Source organism: Arachis hypogaea, chromosome 5 (assembly GCF_003086295.3).
Source record: "Arachis hypogaea cultivar Tifrunner chromosome 5, arahy.Tifrunner.gnm2.J5K5, whole genome shotgun sequence".
Classification (NCBI taxonomy): Eukaryota; Viridiplantae; Streptophyta; class Magnoliopsida; order Fabales; family Fabaceae; genus Arachis; species Arachis hypogaea.
Window position 1 is genome coordinate 49,849,429 of NC_092040.1, and position 12,344 is coordinate 49,861,772.

Here is a 12,344-nt window from a genome sequence, read left to right on the forward strand (position 1 = left end):
GACAAAGGCTATGATAAGAGATTTAGGTCTGGATTATAAAAAAATTGATGCTTGTCCTAATGATTGCCTCCTGTATAGAAAAGAACTAAAGGATGAAAAATAATGTCGTGTGTATGAAACTTCTCGATATACTGAAAATTCTAGTGATAATAGCGAGAACCAACCTGACAAGAAAGGTCGTCCTATTCCTACAAAGACTCTGAGATACTTTCCTATAATTCCAAGACTTCAGAGATTATTTATGTGCTCAAATACGGCAGCTAGTCTGAGGTGGCATGATGAGGAGAGCGTAAAATATGGGACGTTAAAGCATCCTACTGATGGCTTGGTATGGAAGAACCTTGATGAAATGGATGAAGAATTTGCAAAAGAATCTCGCAATATTAGACTAGGCTTGTCAAGTGATGGGTTCAACCCATTTCGTAGCATGAACATTTCATGGAGCACGTGGCACGTGATGTTGATGGTATATAACTTGCCTCCGTAGATGAGTATGAAACCCGAATATTGTATGCTTTCTTTACTTATTCCTGGGCCACAATCACCTGGTAAAGATATTGATATGTATCTACAACCATTAATAGAATACTTAAAGTTGTTGTGGGAAATAGGGGTCGAAACCTATGATGCGTCAAAGAATGAGACCTTTCAAATGCGGGCAGCTCTTTTGTGGACAATCAACAATTTTCCTGCTTATACTATGTTGTCTGGGTGGAGTACAAAGGGAAAATTGACTTGCCCTTGTTGCAACAAAAATACCAGTAGCTTACAACTAAAACACAGTTGGAAGACAGTTTATATGGACCATCGTGTCTTTTTACCCATGAATCGTCCATGGAGAACCAATAAAAGGTCTTTTAATGGGAAGCAGGAATTGAGACCCCCTCCACCTGCTATAGAAGGACCCAAAATTTTTGAGATGCTACAAAATGCTAAGAATGTCTTTGGAAAGAAGCAAAGTACATCAAATAGTTTTCTATGGAATTAGAAAAAAGATAAATTTTCTTTGAATTGCCTTACTGGCACAAGAACCCACTGCGTCACAACTTAGATGTCATGCACATAGAGAAAAATATACTTGACAATGTAATTGGAACTCTCTTGGATATCCTAGGCAAGACAAAGGACCATTTGAATGCTCGATATGACTTAAAAAATTTGGGTATCTGGAAAAATCTTCAACCAAAGGAGGTGAATAATGGCAAGAGAACAAAGTTGGCAAAGGCATGCTTTTCTATGACTGCTACAGAGAAGTCAATTTTTTGTGGTGTTTTGAAGACAACAAAACTACCTGATGGCAGTGCTTCGAATATATCATGCTGTGTACATCTAGGAGAAAGAAAAGTTTTTGGGTATAAGACCCACGATGCTCACTTTATGCTTCACTATTTACTACCAATACCGATTAAAAGCATCCTTCCTGATCATGTGGCCATTCCGTTGATTCGACTAAGTTCCTTTTTTTTCGCTTGTGCAAAAAGTTCATCACACTGGAAGAGATAGATTTACTAGAGTTAAAGATTGTGGAAACATTATGCCAGCTTGAGAGGATCTTTCCCCCTAGTTTTTTTGACATAATGGTTCATCTTCCCATTCATTTAGCAAATGAGGTGAGATTGGGAGGTCCGGTGCAGTTTCGTTGGATGTATCCTCCGGAAAGGTACATGTGTACATTAAAGTCATATGTTCGCAACAGAAGTTGGCCCGAAGGTTCTATTGCAGAGGCATATCTGGCTGAGGAGTGCTTAACTTTCTGCTCAAGATACTTGCATGGAGGTGTGCAAACAAGACTTAATAAGCGGCCTCGAAATGATGATGATCCTAACGAAGATGAAGTTGTGCCATCAAAATTGTTTTCTAACAAAGGTCGTTCGTTAGGCGTGAGAAATAGAGAACCAATTAAGCTAGATGACATATCAATTGCTCAAGCCCGTGTGTATGTATTACACAATTGCGAAGAAGTGGCAAATTGTGTTAGGTAACTTAATTAAACTTTTTTTATTTTGATCAAGTTCACCCATATTTTTTAGATCAAACCTAACTATTATTAATTATAGAGAGCATGAGGAAGAGGTTAACAATCAGCGGGGAACGAAATGGAGAAAAGCAAAAGTTCACAACAAAACATTCGCGCAGTGGTTTGAAACTCGTGTAAGGGATCCAAATGTGCCTTTTTGGCTAAAAGAATTATCTCGAGGTCCAAGCTCTATTGCAAGAAGATTTTCTGGATATGTAATTAATGGATACAGGTTTCACACGGTGGAATGTGAGGCAAGGAGAAAAACACAAAATAGTGGTGTCACATTAACTACTTTAACTTCAAGCTTTGCAAGTGCTAAAGATCAAAGTCTAATCCAAGACAATGTAGCTTATTATGGCAGGTTGTTTGAGATAGTAAAGTTAGACTATTTTGGGCATTTTAAGGTTGTCTTATTTCGGTGTGAGTGGTACGATGCTGAGAGAGATAAGTATGGTCTTACATTTATTCAGTTCCATAAGAAATGCTTCCAGGATGAACCTTTTATACTAGCATCTCAAGCACATCAGTGTTTTTATGTGCAAGATCCATATGAACATAACAAACATTATGTTATAGAAACTGTCCCAAGAGACTTATTTAAAACAAGCGACAAATCTGAGTCTGAGGCCCGTCAAACACACTATAGTGAACAACACGAGCATATAACGAGCCCTGCCATACCAGCTGATGATGGTGAACTTATTCTGGAGAGGACTGATTTACGACCCACGGTTATTGAAACGGTTCCCTAAGTGACTTCTGCCCAGAATATGAGGAAACCTTCATTGAAGATTCTGATTCTGATTGGTCATCCTAAGCAATTTATTGCTTAATATGTACATATGTATACTTAAGTTTTCTTCTTCACATTTTTATTTGTAAGTAATACTTATTTTTTTGTTAATTTGTCAGTCTCTTACATTTTTCTTATATTGATTTTGATGGGTATATTGACTCTACTTAACTAATTTATTTATGTAGGAATAAGGAATTTATTGATCTTAAAGCTATATCAAGTAAGAATTTGCTTAGACAATTCGAGGCTAAGAGACAAAAGATTGTAACTGAATGCAAGAAATATGAAATGGAAGCTGCAGCTGCTAATGATAAGGAGAAATCTGAGTGAAGGGTAGATGAACCAGAAAGTCAATTGGAGATGCGTGCAACCAAAGGGCAGAAGAAATCCACGTCAAAGAAGCTGGATTTTAGTCATCTGCAAAGTACATTCGATTATATTAGCAAAAGGACTAACTCCACGCCTACCACCTTGGAAGTACAGCCAAACATTCCACCGCAACAGCCAAAAAATAAAAAGAGAAAGGAGCTATTGACTATGCCTACTGCTGAGAAAGTCAAGAATGGAGTGCAAAGTGAAAAATCAACACAAGGCTTGAAGAAGTCTAAGCCTACGAACATGGAGGCAGATGAACTTACAAGGAAGGTCGAAGCAATTCGTAAAATAAACAGTAACGTGTCAACAAGTCTAAGCCAAGAGCAGAGTTGTCCAAGTTCTACTCAACTCACAATCAACCAAGGGCAGCAGCAGAATATTCAACTCACAGATGAAGAGACTCAAACAAGGCAAGATGACACAACTTTGCCTTCTCCTGAAACTACCCCACAAAATAAAAGTGCAATGTTGGAGCAAGGAATATCAACAAAGGGTAAGAGGATGCCAGGAGTAAAGGCTACAACAATTGACAAATTCTTAAAGGAAAATGGGATAGATGTGGAAATTGAAGGACCAAGCACTGAACTAAGGGAGGACAGGGAAGAAAGCATGGCACTTGATAAAGACTATTATCAACATGTGATGGAGGACATTGATGATGAAGAAGGTACTGTTTTGCTCTGTTTCTATCTTCTCTTGTTAATTGTGCTTAATTAAGTCAGTTGCAATTTTTTTGTGAACAAGTAACAGAAAAAATATTTATCTTTTTAAATTGTTATAGAAAAACTAGACTGGTAGATCTAGTTGTTTGAAGTTGGTAAATATAGTGTTAGTTGATTCGAAGTTTGTGTGCTATGATTGATCTAATTGTTGAGGTTGTGAAATTAAGATTTCTTTCGATTTTGAACTTTGTTTAAGAATATCGGACAGCTTTATGAACGTGGAGGATAGTCCAGTGTTGTCAATGAGTTTGGGTGCATTGATTGGTCCAAGTATTGAGGGCTGGTGGAGTTAGCGTTATTTGATGGATGCAATTGATGTAGTTTTTCAATGCGTAATTCAGTGAAGTCCATGATGTGGAATGAACTTAAAAGTTGTGTGCTTTGATTGATCTCTAGAATAGCTAAAACTTGTCCACTTCATGGTATCAACTACATAGGTCAGATTTATAATTTTTATAATTTTTATATTTGTGTACTTGTCTCCTTTATATGCTTGTTGAGCTAGAGTTAATTAAGCATAATCTGATGTTGACCAATGAATGAAACTAGGAGAGTCAAAGAAGAAGAAAACCCGTGGAAAAACAACTTGTAAGGAGATTTATGCAAGGACTATGGAACAGCGGGAAGAAGTCACTTTTGATCTTGGACAGCCCGTAGGACCAACCGACCAAAGTGTTTCTAATTTAACTAGTTTTATTGGCACTATTGGTAGAAATAAAAGATTCGTTAGTCTTTTGTACACTAGTTGGCATGTTGTTCCTCCTAAAGCTAAGAAGTTCATGTGGGACTATGTTAACATAAGACACTTGGTAATTATTGATTTCAGTTTTTTTATTCAGCACAAGAGCATATAACAATTACTTATAATTATGCGGACCAAGTTTCTCCTCCCAGACAGTGGAGAAAAATGGGTAATGCAAGCTATTCGAGATGTTTGAAAGCGGTTCAAAGGAAAGATTAAGCAAAATCACTTCGTTCCCTATGATACTATTGAAGATATGGTGAAGAATCGACCCCCACAAGTACCAGAAAGTGGTTTCATAAAATTGATCTATTATTGGAGTCATCCTCTAATCCAGTTAAAAGACTATATATGTCAAATTTTCATGTGAAACTATTCGACTATTGAAAGAGCAATATGGTATTTAGTTATTAATGTGAAGCAGCTCTACTGATTGGATGTGAATTATTGTTATTAAAAGAAAATTTATTAAGTGTTTTAGCATTATGTGATGTCTATATGCCTTTTTACTTGGCTAGCTACTTTTTTTATCTCATTGTAAAGGTCAGATATATGTTTAGCAGTAGCCAAATTGATAGTGGTTCTATTTGAAAAAAAGATTATACCATTTATGAGGCAAAATGATGAATGGAAAAGTTCTTCCCTTGAGTCATGACAATAGAAAGTGGAGCTTGGGATCTTGCTGACTTTATTTTCCTCTGCCACTATAGACCACCAAAAGTTGATTCTTATTCCTCATGTATCTGTTCCACAAATTTTAGATTAAGAAAGGGATCGGATTCCCGTTATATACGGTTCAGAATGCGCACACTGACCTATAATTTTATTAATTTGAGCCATTTGAACCTAAGAACTTCGTAACCCATGTAAATATAGATTAGCATGTGCATACTTGTCAATTTAGTTAATGTAAATTTTTAGTGTTAACTTTTTCTCTCTCTGTTATAAGTTCTCCACTCATTTTTTAATTTCACAGGGTTTAGGGGATACCTAGGTAATACTTACTTGTTCAATGAGAATGCTACTATGTAGGAAATTGAACTCAACATAGGTCACTGGAATTTGATTGAATGATGAGGGGTTTGGGTAAGCATATTTTACACGAGATGAGATGTCATTGTCTTTTGCAATTGGAATACTAAAATGGAAGTATAAAGCTAAGAAGGAAGTGGAAATCATGAAAAATGTGAATGGATTTTTTCGGTTATAAAATTTACTTGATCATGTGAAGTGTGAATTTTTACAGTTGTGAAAAAACTGAACAGGTGCTCCAATGTATTATAAATAGATCTTTTATGCTTGCTTTTTGGTATTGTTCAGTGCTTTATCTTAATAATGCAGCCTTGCTAGTAGATTTGCCTAACTCATTATGCTGCACATTTTAGTAACTGTATGCTAACTTTTTATTCACTTCCAGTCAATAAGTCAAAGAAACAAGCAACACAAGAAAAAACAAAAGTTTCCACATCGCATGGGGCCAATCAATTTCGGAAGAGTACTAGTGGCTATGGTAAATAGTAGATTTATATTTATTAGAATTTATATTTGCATAAATTGAAGGAAAAAATCGAAGTATGATCTTGTTTTGTAGCGAGCAACAAAGAAAACAAACGAGGAACCAAAAAAGTTTGAGATGTTTATTGCTACCCGAACAAGTCGGAAGAGGAAAGAAGTGGATGAGAAAACACAAACTGTTGTTGTAAGAGTTCATTCAACCATTCATAATTATATTTCAAATTTAGGATACGGTAACTAACTGAATTTTAAATGTTTTTTCTATGCAGGAAGATTTCCAACACTGCCAAGCTACTGGTGAAACAGAAGAGGAAGCATTTGAGGCCTTATTCGGAAAAGAACAACCAGGTCGGGTAAGGTTGTATGGAAGATCTATGACAAAGACTGATTTAAAAAAATATGCTGAAATTAATGAAATCAAAAATTAACACAAAGAAGAAGTGTCCAGTCTGAAGGATAAACTTGGACACATGGAGGCCCAACAGCAAAAACAAGAGGCCAAACAGTAAAAACAAGATGAAGAGATTCATGGGTTGCGAAATATGATCAAGTTATTACTGCAGCGATCGGAACCTGGAATGAGGCCAGAAGAACTAGAAGCTTTATTACAAGACGCCCAACAGTCTCCTATTGATGCGAATAGCGGCCATGGATCAACACATTTTCTGAACTTAGATGTGGTATGTCCTTATCTATTCCTTGTTTCATAGTTTTTTAATTGCATTTACATTAATTGCTATGGCTGGAAATGTTTGTTGGCTTTATTAACACTGAAGTTGTATTGTTATGGCTGAAATTTGTTTGTGTAATTTTGGTGGTTGTATTTTTTATTTTGTGCACTTGGTACATATGAATTTGTCCCTATATCTAATTTAAGTGTGAAAGTCTGGTTAATTAGTGCATGAAAAATGCTATAGGGACATATCAAGATTGTGTTAAAGAAAATGGAAGAAAGAAACACCCGTAGATTTTCATGGTTTGAATGAAACAAGATAATACACATAATTCATTGAATTCACCTCTTCTGCTGTGACCATGTTATCTTTTTTAGTATATGCTTTCTTGGTTTACTATGTCTATGTATTCCATTTAATTTTTATAATTACGAATGTCATTATGAATATTTTTTAACTACTTTTCTATATAATTATGTAGGGTAATAATTAAGATTAAGCAATGAAGATTAAGTTGATTATTATTGTGGTTTATTGGCTAAGATAGAGTGCTATTTAGAATCTTTGCATGTATGATTGACTAATGATTTTTATTAGAAGATACTTTTATTGGTTAAGTGATATTATGATTTTGATATGGCTATGCTTACTTTAGTTTGAGTTGTATGAACTTTTACAGTTAACTTCATTCTAGTATTTTTGGATCAATGTTATAAATATATTTTGGTTAGAGACAATTTTTATTATATAAAGAAATTATTTAGTATAATTATGTATTTATTTTTATTTTGTAATATTCAACTCATTTATACATGTAATCATATTAACTATTATGTTGATTATATATATATATATATATATATATATATATATATATATAGAAAAACAAAGACCTAAGGCTACACTTACATACAGTAGTTATAGTATACAAAAAAAATAGGGACCTAAGCCTACTCTTATAAAAAGTGGCTATGCTTTACAAGTGATGCAATAGTGTTGAAAAGCGTAGTCTATTCTGAAAGAATGAAAGCTAAAAAGCGTAGCCTTTGGTCCTGGACAGCATCACTTGAAAAGCATAACCTATTCCTAAATGCCAAAAGCGTAGCTCTTGGTGCAGAAAAGCGTAGCCTTTGAGAATAGGCAACGGCCAAATAGAAATCACCCCAAAAAACGTAGTCGTAACCCAAAAAGCGTAGCCATAGTCTAAGACATCATTTTTTCACTTTTAGCTACACTTTTCATCAAATGCACTTAAATGAGTGTTTTTTTTTTTTTTTTTTGTAGTGGCTCGTTCTTGTATTAGAATTTGGAAGATTATCCGCTTATCGCATGTCCACAACCAATGGTATCCGGTATGCGTGGTTTGTGGTCTGGATATTAACAAGTAGATATTTTTAATTTGCTAAAAATATTTTATTATAATAATATATATTAGTTGAGTAATTCCTTTTGTTTTTGATAATTGATTTTAAAGGTATATTTTAAAAGTAGATCAAGCTAACAAATAATGTGTACATATTTATTTACAAAGAAATCAAAATTTAATACTGGGAGATTATGAGAAAATAAATTAAAAGCGAAAAATTTAATTCATATAATTTTATATTAATTTAAAAAATGTTTTAGTGAATTACTTATATTAGTTTTGTATTATAAAATAATATTAAAAATATTTTTTTAAAGATAGATCAATCAAACATATTTTTATTGTTTTTAACTTTTGAAAATAAATTCTACTTTCACAAATTAATTGTGTTTTCTAAAATATAAAAAATGAAAAATAAAAATTTTTTTAAAAATAAAAATAAAAAACAAAATAAAAAATATTTTCGCAAACTAATCCGTTGCTAAGATACTAAGCCTATTGGCCTAGGGTTTTTGTGTGTTTGGCTTATGTTGCCTCACTTTTCTGCAAAATACGGGAAGGGAAACACTACTTTTCCTTAAGAGAAAGGAGCTACAAGAAGTGCATGTCTTGAAAACTAAATCTTTATTGTGGAGAGTGCGATAATATAATATTCATAAAAGTTCCACCCAATTGGATGTAACAGAGTGTGGTTGTTCTTTTAATTTTAGATTGCATATATGATATAAAAAAAAAAAGGAAAGAAATAAAGCAATATATAGGGAATCAAATTGGAAGTAAAAGCAAAGGCTTTTTTATCTTTTTGGTGCTTTAGGGTCATTACAAGATATGATTATGTGATTATCACTTTTAACGACATCCCACATGGGTTTAATTTGGAAAGTGAGAGGAGAGAAAACTATATATACTTAACTTTTATTTTTATTGGCTATTCTAGTGGGCTGTGACCCAGTAGTGTCGTCACCTTGACTATAATATTGCCAAAGCTTAATTAGTGTGTGCTTTCGTACACAATATATAAAATACGAATTTAGATATTTTAAAATAAAATAATTAATAAAGTAATAAAGTAAAAATTAGTTATTATTTATTTTGTTATTTTTATAAAATATGTATTATATCATTTTAATTTAAAAATAATTAACTCCTCATTTTATTATTTTATTACTTTACTAACTTCTTTATTTTACTTTAAAGAATATTGATCCATAAAATACTTAAATAATGTACACTTAAAATATATACTATGTAATATCTTAAATCCAATGTGATGACTAATGAAATAATTAAAGAAATGATTGTGAGTTTAATATTTAAGAAAATGCTAAAAAAATTATGATATTATATCACTATTATTTATAAAACGAATTGTTTTATAAATAATAAGGAAATAAAGCATGCATTGCTCCTGAATGCATTTTAAACAAAATGTATTTATTAAATTTAGGTGCGTTTAAAATGAGTCAACAATTTTGTATACATTAGCTATATCAATTTTTTTATGAACTATTAGATTTTTATTATATATAAATTTTTTATAAATTATTAGATTTTATTAAATAAAAATAAAAAAATAATATAAAAAAAGAGTATTAATAATCTTTATAAATATTAGTACATATATAGATAAATACATTTCAACATATAATATTTTAGAAATGGTTAGTGTTATTTTTTTCCTTTAAATAAATAAATATAAATCATATAAATACATACAATAATAATATTTTATTTATTAAAATGAATTATTATGCAGTAACATTTTTATAATATTAAAAAAATATATTAAAATATTATTTTTAAAAACAAAAAATATTTTATATTACTAGACAAAATAATTAAATTTTAGAGTAAAGTATCGTTTTTGTCCTCAACGTTTGGGGTAAATCCTATTTGTGTCCCTAACGTTTAAATCATCCTATTTGTATTCCTAACGTTTGTAAAAGTGATTCAATGTTATCCTACCGTCAATTACACATCATGAACGCTTTAGTTTGAGTTTTAAAAATCTCTTCTTGAAGTTAGAATACAAATATCTGAGATAGAATCGATGATCCACTCCGAAAAATAGCTCATCAAAAGTTGAAACTAATTTCTACAACATTTACGTAATTCACTTTTCTAGGGACATAATTGAATCTAAACACAAATAATGGGTATAATATTAAAATCGAACGCATCCAAGTGCGACCTAATTGAGAATGAATACATCCAAGTAAAAATAATTGAAAAATATAATCTGATTTGTTAGTATAATTGATAGTAGGATAACATTGAATCACTTTTATAAATGTTAGGGATACAAATAGAATGATTTAAACGTTACGCACACAAATAGAACTTACCCCAAACGTTGGGACAAAAACGATACTTTACTCTAAATTTTATTTATATTAGTTGACAAATGATACATTATGTTATATTAACATTAAAAAACATCTTAAGTATTTATTTTTGTTAAAAATATTATTACGTAATATGAAATTATACAAATATGATTAAAATATATGTTCATTAAAAGGTTATGTATATCATATATATAAAGATTAGCTTTTTAAGAAAATAAAAATTTAATATTTAATTTTTTGATTTATTTTATTTATACTTGCCTCACTTAATTTGATTAAATTAGATTAACAACTGAAGATCATATATGATATAAATCATTAATTTTTTTCCTAAACTGTTATAATTAGGTTTGACAGACTATATTTTTATAATTTAAATTTTCATGTTATTTCATATTTTTTTTCTTGGAAGTATATTCTAACTTATATTTAAAAAAATAAAAATAATGTTGTTTATTATCTATTTTTATTTTTAAAAAATATAAATAAAGAAATTCAAAAAATGTTTGTTTAAAAGTGTGAAAAAAATAAAAAATCAATATTTTCATGAATTATATAAAATGAGTAGTAATCAATATTCGTTAAAAACATGTTATTACAAGATACAATATCTTCTTATTAAAAATAATATTTTAATATAAATGTATATAAAAAATTAGGGGCAGTAAAAAACTTTTTATAGTGAGCTCTGAAATAAACTGAAGTAAAATATCATACTTTGTATGCTTCCACCTTGAATTTTTTTTGTAGTCACGGACGGGATAAGATGAGAAATTAAGAAAACCAAAAATTTGCAGAACATGAATCACAACAGAAATGAAGTAATTATGTCCTGAAATATTAGTAGGAAGTAGGAACTCTCCATAAAATTTTCTTCCCAACAAAATTTGAACACCTTTTGTAACAGTTTACTTGCAGCATTCTGGTGATAAGATGAATGTAACTAAGAAAAAATAATTAGATGAATAATTATTTTGTTATATTATTGGAATAAATTATTATGCAAAAAAAAAACTTCTTATTTTATATTCTGGAATTAACAATAATATTTTAATATAATTTTTTTATTATTATAAAAATTTTATTCCATAAAATAATTAAAAAAATTATTATATGCATTGATATATTTTATATTTATTTATTTAAAATTAAAAGGTTATACTTGCCATTTTTTATAATATTATATATTAAAATATAACATAAAATAAATACTATTTTGGTTCTTTATGTTTGTATTAAACTATTCTTCTACTTTAACCCATGACAACAATAAAGAAGTATCATGACTCACAAATTCAGTCCAACAGAATACATAAATTCAGTTCTAATTTTAGTCTTTATTATCTTATATTATCTTATCTTTAGTTATCTTGTTTTCTTATTTTATTTTATTTTTATTTTTATCTTTCATAGACAATGCACTATATATATTTAGTTTTACCTTCATAATTTAATGTTCAGTTCAATTCAATCAATCAACAATTAATAAAAGTTCTTTTCTTTGTTTTTCTTATTCATTTTATCTTAATTTAATCCCTAATGTTTAAAATGTCCTATTTTAATTCTAAAAAATTTTAAACGGATTTAATATTATCCTACAGTTAAATTCGACATGAACAATTAGTATATTTAAAAATCAATATAATATTCGATATACGTAAGTAAAATTGACACACTAATTATCACTAATATAAAAAATTTTTCGTTAATCAATCAAGTCAAATTTAAGATCAGACAATATTAAAATCTGTTTCAATTGTTTTAGGACTAAATAAGACTTTAAAAT

At 30.2% G+C, this 12,344-nt stretch overlaps 1 protein-coding gene across 1 annotated transcript; it reads left to right on the forward strand.

The window, feature by feature from the left end:
* Positions 1-487: 487 nt before the first annotated feature.
* Positions 488-3,146, forward strand: LOC112803542 (uncharacterized). Its single transcript, XM_025847031.1, has 6 exons — positions 488-959; positions 1,115-1,323; positions 1,482-1,978; positions 2,031-2,763; positions 2,876-2,898; positions 3,002-3,146. Exons 1-6 carry the CDS (start codon positions 488-490, stop codon positions 3,144-3,146), a joined length of 2,079 nt encoding a protein of 692 aa, XP_025702816.1.
* Positions 3,147-12,344: the final 9,198 nt, after the last annotated feature.

What these genes read in the sequence shown, in the direction of transcription:
- LOC112803542 (XM_025847031.1), top strand. Translation starts at nt 488, where the DNA reads ATGAGTATGAAACCCGAATATTGTATGCTTTCTTTACTTATTCCTGGG. An exon ending in TGTCTTTGGAAAGAAGCAAA is followed by an intron (nt 960 to 1,114) that starts GTACATCAAATA and finishes TGGATATCCTAG; the next exon opens with GCAAGACAAAGGACCATTTG. An exon ending in GAAGTGGCAAATTGTGTTAG is followed by an intron (nt 1,979 to 2,030) that starts GTAACTTAATTA and finishes CATATTTTTTAG; the next exon opens with ATCAAACCTAACTATTATTA.